At 37.5% G+C, this 14,441-nt stretch overlaps 1 protein-coding gene across 1 annotated transcript; it reads left to right on the top strand.

Annotated features, from left to right (window-relative positions):
• Positions 1–968: 968 nt before the first annotated feature.
• On the top strand, positions 969–14,422 carry kat2a (K(lysine) acetyltransferase 2A). The gene is made up of 18 exons (XM_079891601.1): positions 969–1,259; positions 1,751–1,874; positions 4,111–4,256; positions 4,419–4,508; positions 4,665–4,846; positions 6,046–6,237; positions 6,329–6,435; positions 7,075–7,179; positions 7,471–7,607; positions 7,724–7,932; positions 8,067–8,193; positions 10,724–10,834; positions 10,940–11,083; positions 11,314–11,428; positions 11,523–11,559; positions 12,355–12,418; positions 12,518–12,602; positions 12,769–14,422. Exons 1-18 carry the CDS (start codon positions 1,041–1,043, stop codon positions 12,960–12,962), a joined length of 2,388 nt encoding a protein of 795 aa, XP_079747727.1. The 5' UTR covers positions 969–1,040; the 3' UTR covers positions 12,963–14,422.
• The last annotated feature ends 19 nt before the right edge of the window (positions 14,423–14,441 follow it).

Raw genomic sequence — 14,441 nt, 5'->3', positions numbered from 1 at the left:
CTTTTTAAAGAGGAGAAAAAAATACTGTGCACCTTTAAGGCTCATCATGAGACTTAAAACTGGCTGGTAGTTAAAAATACACATGAGTTTTCTTTTTATCAATGATATTTGATCTAAATAAATGAATGAAATAACCATTTTTTTGGAGAGCAGTAAATTATAACTGAACTGGAATCGTCACAAATTTACATATGTTTACCTTTTGTTATTTTTCTAAAAATAATAATAATAATCAGTCAGCTAATATATTAAGTTGACTAGTTTTGAAAAATATTAAAATGCATTTTGCTACAAAAATAGTTTACACAACTATCCCCTGGTTTAACAGACAAGTGGGCTCAAGATAGTCTCAGACTAAAGTGCATGTTTGAGCTGTTTGAACTGAAAGCAACTTGGACTGGCGTGTCTTAAAATATGCCAGTGCCATTGTTTTGTCTCAAGATGCACTCCAATAATGTTTTTTTTCTAAGCCACGTTTATAAAAACCACTTAAATGCCCCAACTGAACAAAGGCCTAATCCTGGCTTAATCTAAACCCTGTCTGTGAAACCAGACCTGTGGCCGGTTGCACAAACTGCTTAGACTAGTCGTACAATTTAGTCATCTTTTTTTTTTCTTTAAGATGGGTCATAATTTTTTTAAGTCAGTTACATAAAAAGGTCGAAAATCTGAAATCTTAGCCCTAACTAATTTCTAGTTGTTCAGACTAGTTCTTAAGGCCAAGTCTTAACTCAGTGCCTATGATTAAGCAACTGGCCAGCCCTGAACGTTTAAATAAATACGGTTATTTTCTCCACTTTTAAAGTGATATAGTACAATAATAAGTAGCTCAAGTGTTTAATGCCCCCCAGTGGGTAAGCATCGTATCGTTTTATTCTGTAGTACTGATTGTAATACTACATCTCCCAGCATTCCCCCATGTTGCGCACGCGCAGTGCAGTGGTCAGACGGTGTATCGAAAACTATCACAAAACTTTATTGAAACGGCACAGGGTTGAAGTGTGCGCGGCGATCCTAGGAGGGGAAGTGAGGCTGCTGATATGGCGGACCCGGCGGCAAAGACCTCCGCGCAGCCCCGGCTTCAGCAAGCTCAGTCCAGCGGCCCGGCAGGGTCCCACCCAAACCCCGGAGCCGGGAGCAGCGACCCGGCCCGACCAGGCCTGAGTCAACAGCAATGGTCCAGCCAGAAGAAAGCCCAAGTCCGCTCGTTTCCGCGGGCTAAAAAGCTGGAGAAACTCGGAGTGTTTTCCTCCTGCAAGGTAACCGAGAGCTTGGCTCATAACAATAGAGCGAGTGCCCGGGCCTTTCATGTGTCAATGCTTCTCTAACAGTCTGCAAACTAGTCACATATGTTCCCTGGTAAGAATGCAAATTATAAAGGACTACAGACGATTTAAGGCTAGAAAATAAGAAACACAAGACTTTGAAAACCTCCTTAATATGAACTAAAGTGTGGAAAATGACTGTCACATTTCTAGTGAACTCCTACCTATGCAGAATTAGTGCAGAAATGCTGTCAAAATATGGTGGTTAATTGAATGTATTCATTTAGTATGTTTTTATAACATGCGCCATACATTAGGTGTGCTTAGTTTATTATGTGTTACCATGTTATCACTGTTACACTGCATAGGCTACTTACAATTATGAATGTTTTGACAATATTCACCTGATCAACATCTAATTGAACCTGATGTTTACTGTCCTCATTGACAGTTTTTTAAATCACAGTTGTGTTCTCTAATCACAGGCGAATGATGCTTGTAAATGCAATGGGTGGAAAAACCCCAATCCACCAACAGCTGCTCGTATGGAGCTCCAGCAGCAGGCAGCCAGTCTGACAGAGGCCTGCCGAAGCTGTGGACACTCTTTGGGTAAGATTAATGCCTCTATGGTGGTTCTATTACATCGCACTAATATCAGACCCATCCTCCAAATAGGCTTGTGCTGCATTAATAGAGTGCAACATTGCCCGCCCGCTTTTTCAGTGGCCTTGGTTCCGTAAGCATTTTTTTGAATAGGGATTTCTTAAAAAGTTTTAGTTAAATAGTTAATCTATAAGCCATGAACCGAAACAAACCAACCAGATGCGAAATTTATCGCATAACAAAACTTTGATTTAAAGAAAATGTATATACACACATAGTATACACACAGCAGTGCTGGGTAGATTACTTCTAAATTACATGACAAAAATTGTAGTTAGTAACATTATCCATTACATTACCCATTTTAGTAATATAACCGGACTACTTTTTTATTACTTTTAGATTACTTTTGACCTAACCGGTTTATCACATTGATTCCGTATAGGATAATATTGTACCATATTGATATAAAAATACAAAGAGAGAGAAAATGTATTCCATTCTTTAATATCAACAACATGAGGTGCACTGAATTTTACATTATATCAGGGTTTGCCAAACTGGGGTTTGTGAAGGAACTGCAGTGGGCAATTAAATCAATACATTTAAATTAAAATGAATAATTTTAAAATACTAGAAATTATAGTAAAAAAAGTGTTTGAAAGACAGAGGCCTTCCAAAGACATAGCAATACTTTGTTAAATTACTCTGTGTTCATCAGGAGTTGATTCGATACGCAGTGTTGAGAAAACACTGAAAAGTGAAATGATTTCTGTAAATTCAGAGGTCTAATGTTTTGTGACTGCTCAGTTTTCCTTGTAATTAATGCCACTTGACTAGTGACTGAACTAGAATTTATAGGAAGAATAGAGAGGAACATTTTAAACATATAAGAAGAATTAGGGCGAATCAAATTCTGAATGATTTACTGCCATTGTGTGAATAATATATGTAATTATTAAAAAAGTAACTGTAGTCCGATTACGAGTATTTTAAAATGTAATATAATCTAGTGTGTCCAAAATGGTCAATGTTTCTGATAATGTCTTTATTCATACTATTTATTTTATTAATTATTTTTTATTTATTATTATTCTTTTACGTGTTATTGATTTCTTTAATCATTTATGTATATTCTACTTCATGCTCTATGTTTGATTATTTCCAATTGTAAGATCTTTGGTGTCTCTTCTGTGCTGGAAGATTGAGTGGGTGTATTTTCCATCAGAATTGATTACGTGATGTACCTTTGTATCAAAAATGTGTCTGTTTCCATTTCTGCAGACATGAGATGATGCAAGATCTGCAGTATTGTCTTAATGGTCTTAAAGGTGTCAAAACAAAAACACCTATTTTCCTCTTTGACATTTGACCAGTCACTCTGACCTAGCTATCACACCAACAATGACATAATTGATAAGTCTGTTTAACCTTTTCATATTAGACCAAAACATAAGTTTAAGAGGGTGTAAGTTTCCTCCAGATATATTCATTGCTCTTATTTTGCTCTTCACTTCTGCGTCTCATCTACCTCTCCTTTAATTCTGCAAAGATCTTACTTCTTTTGTTCTTCTTTCTCTTCACTCTGATCTTCACCATCTTCATCTGTTAGATACAATACTTTGGATTTTGTTAAACTATTATTTATTTGATCAATTTGTTCATCTCTATAATTTTACATTTTTACTTAATAAATGTGTTATTCCTTATTCATATTTGATATTTGACATAATCATTGCTTGTCTGCCTGGATCCTATTGCATTATAATTTGATTACAAGTACCTAATTTTTGGAATCTGATTACGTAATCCAGATTACAGGTAATCAGTTACTACCCAGCACCGTATATATATTATTCTGAAACTAATATACCATTGATTAACAATAAAATAGATCTGTTTGTTAGTTTTTATTTCTGCAACCCGATTGCTGCATTCTATATCTTACATAGACTGATATCTAAAAGTTTCAAACACTGCAAGGTGTAATCCATGGACAAGGTCTGTTTAATAAATACGCAAAAGCCCAAAAATAATATTAAAAAGTGGCTCTGAAATGTACAGTAGCAAGTATCAACCTACATGGATTTATGAAGTATATGTCATGCAAACCAGAGATAAGCAGCCTTTGTGGTTATACAGGCCAGTATATGTTAACTGTGTAGTTTTCATTGTATAACACATGGTTGTTATTATTATTGCTTCATGTAGTGTTCACATTCTCTTATGTGTTGATCTTTAGCAGAACATGTGTCTCACCTGGAGAATGTGTCTGAGGAGGAGATTAACCGGTTGTTAGGGATGGTGGTGGATGTGGAGAATCTCTTCATGTCTGTTCATAAAGAAGAAGACACGGACACCAAGCAAGTCTACTTTTATTTGTTCAAGGTAAATGGGCGATTGAGATCTGCTTCCTTCATTTTTTAAAGTGCAGGCATGCTCCAGATGAGTTACTAACGTGTTAAGAAGCCTTTTAAAAAAATGTGTTCATTTGTCAGGTGAATATTTCACATTTTTGACTGTGTTGTTTGTTGGCTGTTTGCTTCTTAGCTGCTGAGGAAGTGTATACTTCAGATGGGGAAGCCAGTGGTGGAAGGCTCTCTCGGTAGCCCTCCCTTTGAAAAACCCAACATAGAACAAGTATGTATGTTGTGTATAAGAAAGTGTGTGTCACAAGCAAAGCTTTCTGCCAGTCACATTCCATGTAAAATGCCCTTAAGTGTTTAGGAAGTGATGGGCAGACTGTTTGTCATTTTATGCAGAGTTCTGCACTCAAGATCTCTCTCTCTGTCTCAGGGGGTGTTGAACTTTGTTCAATATAAGTTCAGTCATTTGGCGCCTAAGGAGAGGCAGACCATGTATGAGCTCAGTAAGATGTTTCTGCTCTGTCTGAACTACTGGAAGCTGGAGACTCCGTCACAGTTCCGTCAGAGGGCTCAGAAAGAGGATGCAGCCGCATACAAAGTTGATTATACTAGGTGTGTGTGTTTGAGTTAACACGTGTAAATGAGTGTTTATTTCTAGGTTATATCAGCAGATCAGCTCTAATGTCACCCGAATCCGCTGCTAAAAAATAATCATCCACACGCTACCCACCCAAACCTATAATTTTCTCAGATTTAGATATCCGCACCCGATCTTCAATTATTCAATTATTCAAATTCTCACGTGATATGGTAACATACTACATTGGAATAGGCTGCTTTTAAATGAACATTTATTTAAAGTAGCCTAAATGTTCTTTTTTGGCAAAATTGCATTTTCTAATCCCAGGCTTTACTCCCTTCAAACTTAAATTGAAATGTTTCTGTCACTGCACCTTCCGGAACAAGAGATTAGATGCGTTCAGCCCAAGCAAAGGCTGGAAATAGTCTTTATTAGTTTGTCATATACAGCGCTTCACAGCCGTTACACACCCAACACTTGATTCGTCCTGGTTAACTATTTAGTAAACCTCTGCCATTAGGCATATGTTTTCCTTTATTGGTTTTCCCTGAAGTGAGAGGCTTTATACATTGTTGTTGAAAACAAAAGTAAAAAGAGTGACGCTCGTTCGTTGCGTTTTACCATGAAATGAGTGTTCAGTGTCTTCATTAAAATCAATACATTAATGATTTATCTCTTATCCACCCACGACCCACCCACAATTAATTGTAATGTTATTTTTGTAACTTGGCCCACCTGATTATCTGCAGCATTTGCAGATATAACCGTAAGTCACACATCACTAATACATATAGATGCTGTTACTGGTGCTAATAGTTGAAAAGGAAAAGGTGATCGATTCACTCATTTGAAATAAGGCATGCTCTGTCACACAATCAAATGTCAAAATGACATTTATTTTGTAATAAAATTAGCATAATTTGAAAGCATAATTTTTTTATTAAAAAAAATAACAAAATAGTAAAAAATCATTATATACTGTTCAAAGGTTTGGGGTCAGTATGTTTTGTGTTTAAGAGATGAATACTTTTATTTAGCAAGGATGCATTAAAGTTCTCTGTTTTACTGTAAAAAACTCTCGGTTTTTACTGTATTTTTGATCATACAAAATGCAGCCTTGGTGAGATTTCTTTCAAAACATAAAAATGTAATAATGAATTTTAGCCAAATGTGTTTAAACCAATACAATTACAATTTTGTGAATTAGTTTTTGTGTGTGTGTGTGTTTCAGGTGGCTGTGTTACTGTCACGTTCCTCAGAGCAATGACAGCTTGCCACGGTACGAGACCTGTCAGGTGTTCGGCCGCAGTCTGCTGAAGTCCATCTTCACCGTCACCCGCAGACAGTTACTGGAGAAGTTCAGGGTGGAGAAAGACAAGCTCCCACCAGAGAAACGCACTCTGATTCTCACACACTTTCCCAAGTAAGACCTTCGTATCAATACGTGCTATAAAAGCATCACTCTCACATAGTCCACTTGATTATATGTTTGTGTGTGTGTGTGTGCTTGTTAGGTTTCTTTCCATGTTGGAAGAAGAAATCTATGGAGAAAACTCCCCCATTTGGGAGGCAGACTTCACCATGCCAGCCTCAGAGGGGACTCAACTGGGGCATCAAACAGGTACGTGTTTAGGTGGTCATTAGGGATGAGCATTTATGTAACAACAGCTTTCTCAAATTTCAATTGATGTTAAAAATACAATCATGACATGCGCTTTTATTCACAAATATTAGGCTACATCACCCTTATGGTTTCAAATTAAGCCAACTTTAACAACTTATGCTTTGTTAATTGAACTAAATTAATTACTAAAAACATCAAAATTTACAAACAAATAAAGATAACTTCAAGTAGACTGCCGCCATAATGCATTCTATGTCAATAAAGGCTAAAATATATATATATATTTTTAATCTTTTTAGATGTTCTTGTTAAAAAAAACATTGTCTCAGATTAATGTGACATCCATTGTCTGACAGTTTGTAGTTTGATTCTCCAAAAATCCAGACAATATTTGTGTCTCAGCTCAGCGTCTTTTGAATGGTCTGTTTTGTATTATTATTATTATTATATTAAATTTGGCATGCTACTCTGTATTAATGCACAGGTTGTTATGGTGTCATAAAGCAATTCTCACAGCACAAAATGATAAAACAATTTGTGCAGACAGAAAACTGTAATGCTTCTGCTGGTGCATTAGCCACCATAGAGACTTGGCTTAGACTATGTTGCTTCAAACCCCTTCTCTTACTGTTTTAGTACTGAGTCCAGTCTCAGTGTCTGGCTCTCCTCTCAGTAAGGGCAGCAGCGGTTCTGCTCTGGGTGTTACGGGTTTGGACATTGCTTCCTCTGAACCAATAACCGGTAAGAAGATCAAGTTGCAGATTTATTTACTGTGCGCTGTGAACTCTGTTCATTGGTATTACAATTTTAAGTATACACTCATATATGCAGTAGACCAGGGTTTTCAGCTCCATTTTCCTGCAGAGTTCAGTTCCAACTCAAACACATGAACAAGCTAATCAAGGTTGGAGGTAAACTCTGCAGGAAAGTGCATCTCAAGGGCCAGAGTTGAGAACTCCTCCGGTTGATTTAAGAATGATGACAATGATCATGTCAGTCTCTCATAACAGTGTGTAATGCATTGTCTCTCAGGAGAGAAACGTAAGCTTCCTGAGGCACTGACTCTGGAGGATGCCAAGCGGATCCGAGTGATGGGTGACATCCCAATGGAACTGGTCAATGAAGTCATGAAAACCATCACAGACCCTGCTGCCATGCTGGGACCAGAGGTCAGAGTTTATCACACCCTTATGATAGCCTTAATAATGTTGCATGATGATTTTTTGTTTTGCATTTACAGTTGAATAGTAAAATTTAATCTTCTAGTCTGTTTCTGGTTTCCCAGACTAGTCTGTTGTCTGCAAACGCGGCCCGTGATGAGACGGCTCGTCTGGAGGAGAGGAGAGGCATCATTGAGTTCCATGTGATTGGTAACTCTCTCTCTCAGAAGTCCAATAAGAAGATTCTAATGTGGCTCGTGGGCCTGCAAAATGTTTTCTCTCATCAACTTCCCCGCATGCCCAAAGAGTACATCACACGTCTTGTGTTTGACCCGTAAGTTTGCTGTGACCCCTTCCTTTTCCCAAAGAGCCGACTACTTACCTCAATCTTTAGCTTTAGTTGTCAGGTTTTGTGTCTCGCTAGCTTCCTCAGCCTCTTTTGACCCTGCTCCCTCTGTTTGACCACAGGAAGCACAAGACCTTGGCTCTGATTAAAGATGGCCGTGTGATTGGAGGGATCTGCTTCAGGATGTTCCCCACTCAGGGATTCACAGAGATCGTCTTCTGTGCGGTCACCTCCAACGAGCAGGTCAAGGTACGGAGACGCACCCAATTGAGGCTCAGTGACTCTAAACCAGTGGCTCTCAACCAGGGGGACAGGAAGACTTCTAAGTATTTAAATTAATAAATTATTGTAAATATATATATTATTGAACTCTAAATTAAAATGCTAAAGAAAAACACCTCAAATCAATATTACTTTTTCCCTCAAATTTTATTTTTTTTTTGATTGAAGAACATGCAGTTCTCGCAAAATTAATCTTGGTTAATTCATTTATCAATACTCTTAATTAAAAAAACTTCAAAGCATGCAAAGTCGAAACATTATGAGAATAAAGTCGTAATATTTTGAGAATAAAGTCAAAATTACGAGAAAGTCTTCCGTAGAAGTTCTTTGTGTGTGTGCTTGCCGTTGTTTCACATTCATATTCACATTCATTTCGTTGCGGTTCAGGGCTTCCATAGTACAGTGCACAGGGAGAAAAATAAAAATGAGAAAAATAAAGAAACAATCATTAATCAGACAATCCTCAAGAACCTTGTTACATGGATTTTGCTTCATATAACTTTGTGTTTTCACTTGGCATTAACATGCGACCAGTATCCAGATGTTGTCCACATACACATTGAAAAGACAAGTGTAAATCAGAATGTTATCCGATCAGCGTGTCCAGGTTCGGAGGTAGTCGAGGACGCATTGTGATCGGATCTCAGTGTAATGTAAACGCAGTCCAGCCATCGTGTCTGCATTCACAGGTTGACGAAAATTGAAAAACGTGAGATCCGATCTGTTATCCAGATACAGAAGCCACTTGATGTGGACAGGCACAGTGTCCTGATTGGCTTATGATCCGATCTGCTTGATTGGATCACGGTGATCGCATGTTAATGCCAAGTGTAAACACAGCCTAAGTTGTCCTCTCCTCTACAAAGAGACATAGTGACTCTAAACTAAGGATAATGTAATATTATTATTATTATTATTATAATGTATCAGTAATAATAATGGTTTAAAAGTATGTATGTGTATATATATATATATATATATATATATATATATATTTTTTTTTTTTTTTTTTTAAGCTATTAAAAGAAAAAAATAGGTAATAAAAGACAATAAAAACAAAAATAATGATAATACATTAACAAAATGCTGAAATAAAGTCACACACCTACAGAAAAGCACATGAAAATATTAATCTCTTCATTCCCCTTTTCTAAGTTGCTTTCGATAAAAGTGTCTGCTAAAAGCTTAAATGTAAATGTAAACTGCAGTGAGCTACCTACTTATGGCGCTTTTCCATTACCAGTACCAGCTCGACTCGACTCGCCTTGTCTCGGCTCGGCTCGCTTTTCGCTCTGTTTTCCATTACAGATAGTACCTCCACAATAGTACCCGGTCGTCATAGCGATGCCGCAGGAAACTGCCGTGACTTAATCTTCTACACGACACACACCCGCTACCCACACACACAGGACAATGGAGGAGATCGAGTGTATGCTGTTTTTGGATGTTTTTGTTTTTGCTGTTTTTTATTCAGGATACTCCGTCTGGCGCGTGCAATGATGACGCAGTGAATAGTGACGATTCTCTCTGACCAATCAGCAGTCTGCCGTGTTTTCACGTCACATTTTAGTATCGCCTCTAAAATTAGCTGTTTGAATCGCCGGAGGTGATAGGAAAAAAAGTACCTGGAAGCAGGTACAGGTACAACTTTTACACAGTGGAAAACCAAACAAAGGCGAGTCGAGCCGAGGCGAGCTGGTACTGTAGTGGAAAAGCGCCATTAGTGACTTTTAAAATCTGCTTGCTGTTAAAGTATCTCATATCATAAGATACTTTATGCAAAATATAAGGCACCATGGCAAGTGTACTTCAATCCCAGAATGCACTGCAATAAGTTTACTGATTCTGTTTCAGATGGAGTCAATGGATATGTTTTTAATATTTTTTTTAATGAACGGTTAAAAAAACAGTCCACATTAATCACAGAAATTAATATATTATATTAAAAGGATAGTTCACCCAAAAATGAAAATTCTGTTAATTATTACTTAACCTCATGTCGTTTCAAACCTGTAAGACCTTTGTTCATCTTCGGAACACAAATGAAGATGTTTTTGATGAAATCTGAGAGATTTCTGTCGCTCCATAGACAGTCACACAACTACCACTTTGAAGCTTCATAAAGTTCATAAAGAGATAGTAAAACTAATCCAAATGAATCGAGCGATTCAGTCCAAATTTTTTGAAGAGACACGATAATTTTATTTTCACTCAGATTTTACGATCTCTTTATGAAGTGTGAAGTCTTTATTGAAGTGTCAGTAGTGTAACTGTCAATGGAGGGACAGAAAGCTCTCAGATTTCATTTAAAATATCTTAATTTGTGTACGGAAGATGAACAAAAATCGTTGAGGACGAGTAATTAATGACAGAATTTTCATTTTTGGGGGAACTATCTCTATAGTATGTTGTAAGCTAAATAAATAGCCTTTTTGCTATGAGTTGAATCGATGTCTTTCACTTGATTTATTAATAATCTTTTTGTGTTCATGTTTAGGGCTACGGCACACACCTGATGAATCATCTTAAGGAGTACCACATCAAGCACGGCATTCTGTACTTTCTCACTTATGCTGACGAATACGCAATCGGCTACTTCAAGAAACAGGTACGGCTCCAGACAATACAGACTCCACTTCACTCCAGCCTCACTTGTAATTTCCTGTTTTTCCACTGCACAACTATATCTGTTGACCCCTCTTTTTGCCGGTAGGGCTTCTCCAAAGACATCAAAGTACCGAAGAGCCGCTACCTTGGTTACATCAAAGACTACGAGGGAGCCACGCTGATGGAGTGCGAGCTCAATCCCAGAATACCCTACACCGAACTTTCACACATCATAAAGAGGCAGAAAGAGGTGAGTGCGCACACACTTCCCCATTCTGCTGGAGGAGAATTACATTGTGCTGGGATATCTTATAGTATTACATTTGTGTATTTGGTTTTTGAAGGAGGATTTTTGCCACTTTTTTGGCATCTCAAAATATCTGAAATTGGCTGGACGTATTAACCTTTTGTCAGTTTCAGCCAGTCTTTGTTACAGTATAATGACTTCCAGTCATATGGGTTTGTTGTCGTCTGCTGTAGATAATCAAGAAACTGATCGAGAGGAAACAGAATCAGATCAGGAAAGTGTATCCTGGTCTCACCTGCTTTAAAGAGGGTGTGCGGCAGATTCCTGTGGAGAGTATACCAGGCATCAGTGAGTTTGTGCTCGTCTCACAGTAGTGGCTACAATGCACCCACAAAATCCTTCCATTCACACACACTCTCTCCCTCCTTTTTGTCGTCTTAAGGAGAGACTGGTTGGAAACCTAGTGCCAAGGAGAAAAGGTCAGAGGAGAATTTATGCATATTTATTCTGAAATCTGAGACCATCTGTGTGTCTGTATTAAAACATCTCACTGATGATTTTACAGTGATATCATGTCGTGTACACTTCCGTTTGGGGTCCGTAAGATTTTATTAAAGGAATTCATACTTTTTTTATTCAGCTAGAATGCATTAATCAAAAGTGACAGTAAAGAAGACATTAATAATGTTACAAAAGATTTCAAATCAGTGCTGTTCCTGAAAAAATGTATCACTGTTTCCACACAAATATTAAGCAGCACAACTATTTTCAACATTGATAATAATAATATATGTTTCTTGAGCACCAAATCATCATGTTAGAATGATCATGTGACACTGAAGACTGGAGTAATGATGCTGAAATTCTGCTTTGCCATCACAGGAATAAATTACATTATAAAATATATTCAAATACCACTGAAATTCACTGTATTTTTGTACAAATAAATGCAGCCTTGGTAAGCATAAGAAACTTCTTTCAAAAACATTTAAAAAACTAACTTTTTAATGGTAGTGTATGTGTACACAGGGATTCCCCCCCCCCAATATGTTTAATTGCAATGAAAACTATATTTAATTATAAGAGTATGTTTTTGTTAAATTATATACCTTGTGTATTATATATGAGATGAGCCAGTCTCGTTACAGTTCCTAGTAAAGTTACCAACCACCAGCGAGTAACTGAGACTCTGGTCGAAAGCATGGAATGTTACAAGTACTTTTATTTTTGTTCCCTGCGTGTATCCATCATTCTCTCTTATTTTATCTCTGCAGTAAAGAGCTGAAAGATCCAGATCTGCTTTACAACATGTTAAAGAATCTTCTCGCACAGATTAAAGTAAGAGGCCTGTCGTCACACTCATACGCACATTCATCTAAACACATTAACGACACAATATTCTGTTATATTCTCGCCATCTCATTTGTGTGTTAACAGACGCACCCAGACTCCTGGCCTTTCATGGAGCCAGTGAAGAAATCTGAAGCTCCTGACTATTACGAGGTCATCCGCTTCCCCATTGGTGGGTACTGATGTGATCTGCATATACAGTAATGAGATTTCAACCATTCTGAAGAGCCGCTATTGAATAAGTCAGACTAGCTGGACAGCCAATATTAATCAGTTAACATCTATACAGTTTTGACAACATCAAATTGCATCCAATTGAATAAACCTCTCTTACTTAGACTTGAAAACCATGACGGAGCGTCTGAAGAACCGGTATTATGTGACTAAAAAGCTGTTTATCGCCGACCTGCAGCGAGTGATCACGAACTGCAGAGAGTACAACCCTCCAGACAGCGAGTATTGCAAGTGTGCCAACACACTGGAGAAGTTTTTCTACTTCAAACTGAAAGAGGCCGGGCTCATTGAAAAGTAACGGGCATTTAGCCTAGGACAAGGGACCAGTTAGAAAATATAGAGAGTGTGATCACTTACACACACACACACACACACACACACTTTCATTTGGATGAACAACATCCAAACCTGTCAAAAGTTGCTGCTTTCTGTTACTTTTTTTCCCTTATACAATATAGTTATAAAACTCAAGGTTATATGTGTATGACTCTGCCATGCCAGTGCATTAAGGCAGAATGAAAACTGAAAGTGTGTTTGATGTGGGCGTAGACAGAAATCACCATTAGCAGTTCAGTTCTTCTTTCCCATCCTCCGCTATAAAACGAATGACTCATGCACACTGCAAGTTGTTGCTCTACATACACAAACGTTCAGTTGTGTAACTCAGAGTCTTATCCTGCGAAACTCCTCTGACCTGAGATGCTGCAGCCAAAGATGGACAATATTCGGCCTCTAGTGATGTCACTGCGGTGTCACCCTTCTCGGCCAAAGCTGTTTGAAACAGCCGGTCAGTCATATACAGGATGTGCCTATTTAGTATAAATCTGACAATATGAGGGAAATCGTACTTTTTTTATTGAGTTCCGTCAATGGCTTTCATTGGAAAAAAGATGCCTCATTCCATGACAGATCACTTCAAGCAACAATAATCAAATGTTTTTTTTCTCCTGGGAAATTACTTCTGTCCACTTTGCTTTGTCAGTGCCGTTGTGAAGTGTTTATCTTTGTTCACAAACCAATATTTGCTGTCTTTGGAAGCTTTCAGTGTGTCATGACCCCAGGCGTAAGCATTTACAGTTTTTGCAACCTACTATTTACACCCATTTGGGACCATGAACAACTATTTCCATTTCAGTTGTAGTTGCAAAACACTTTGTCTGCTACTACCTAAAATACTCCGAATGGACTACTGCACAAACCTCTATATCCAAATATGTATGTGATTTCTGTGACACCGCATGTTCTCTGCAAGTTTAACGCTCACACACATGGACAGCTGGTTTATTTTTTCATTCTCTCTCTGATGGGCATTTACTTGAATCATGACTTTGACAAACTGCTGCAATGTTGATGTATTATCAGGGTTCTTTATTTTTGGATTTACTGTGGGTCACTGATGACCCCTTTCATGAACAGGACAGATGGGTGTGATAGAAAGCGTTTGGATATGGTTACATTTGGATGATGCATGTAAATTGCAACGGTTCTGTGTACTATAATTCTGTTTTTTGAAAATAAACCAAAAAAAATTATCTAAGTTTGCCTTGCTGAGAAGGGATGCTTATTTGAGCTTTTCAAATTCTGAATCACGCAAATAGAGATTATAGAATCGCATAATTGAACAGAAAAGAGTCTGTGGTTAGCTTTTATATAGTGAGGTTTTTATTTTTGGAAATAATATATACTTTTTATTCAGGATGGACAGTAAATTTATCAAAAGGGAGGGTAAACGCATTTATAATGTTACAAAAGACTAACAAAAAAAAAAAAAAAAAAA

The sequence above is a fragment of the Squalius cephalus genome (assembly GCF_949319135.1).
Source record: "Squalius cephalus genome assembly, chromosome: 1".
Lineage (NCBI taxonomy): Eukaryota > Metazoa > Chordata > Actinopteri > Cypriniformes > Leuciscidae > Squalius > Squalius cephalus.
The sequence above is the reverse complement of the archived record's forward strand: the minus strand, read 5'-3'. Positions and strand labels throughout refer to the sequence as shown.

Bases quoted from the DNA above. Each gene is read 5' to 3' on its own strand.
- kat2a (XM_079891601.1), top strand. From the start codon at position 1,041: ATGGCGGACCCGGCGGCAAAGACCTCCGCGCAGCCCCGGCTTCAGCAA. The intron at 4,509-4,664 runs GTATGTATGTTG...TCTCTGTCTCAG, and splicing joins AAAAACCCAACATAGAACAA to GGGGTGTTGAACTTTGTTCA. The intron at 11,560-12,354 runs GTCAGAGGAGAA...TTATCTCTGCAG, and splicing joins CCTAGTGCCAAGGAGAAAAG to TAAAGAGCTGAAAGATCCAG.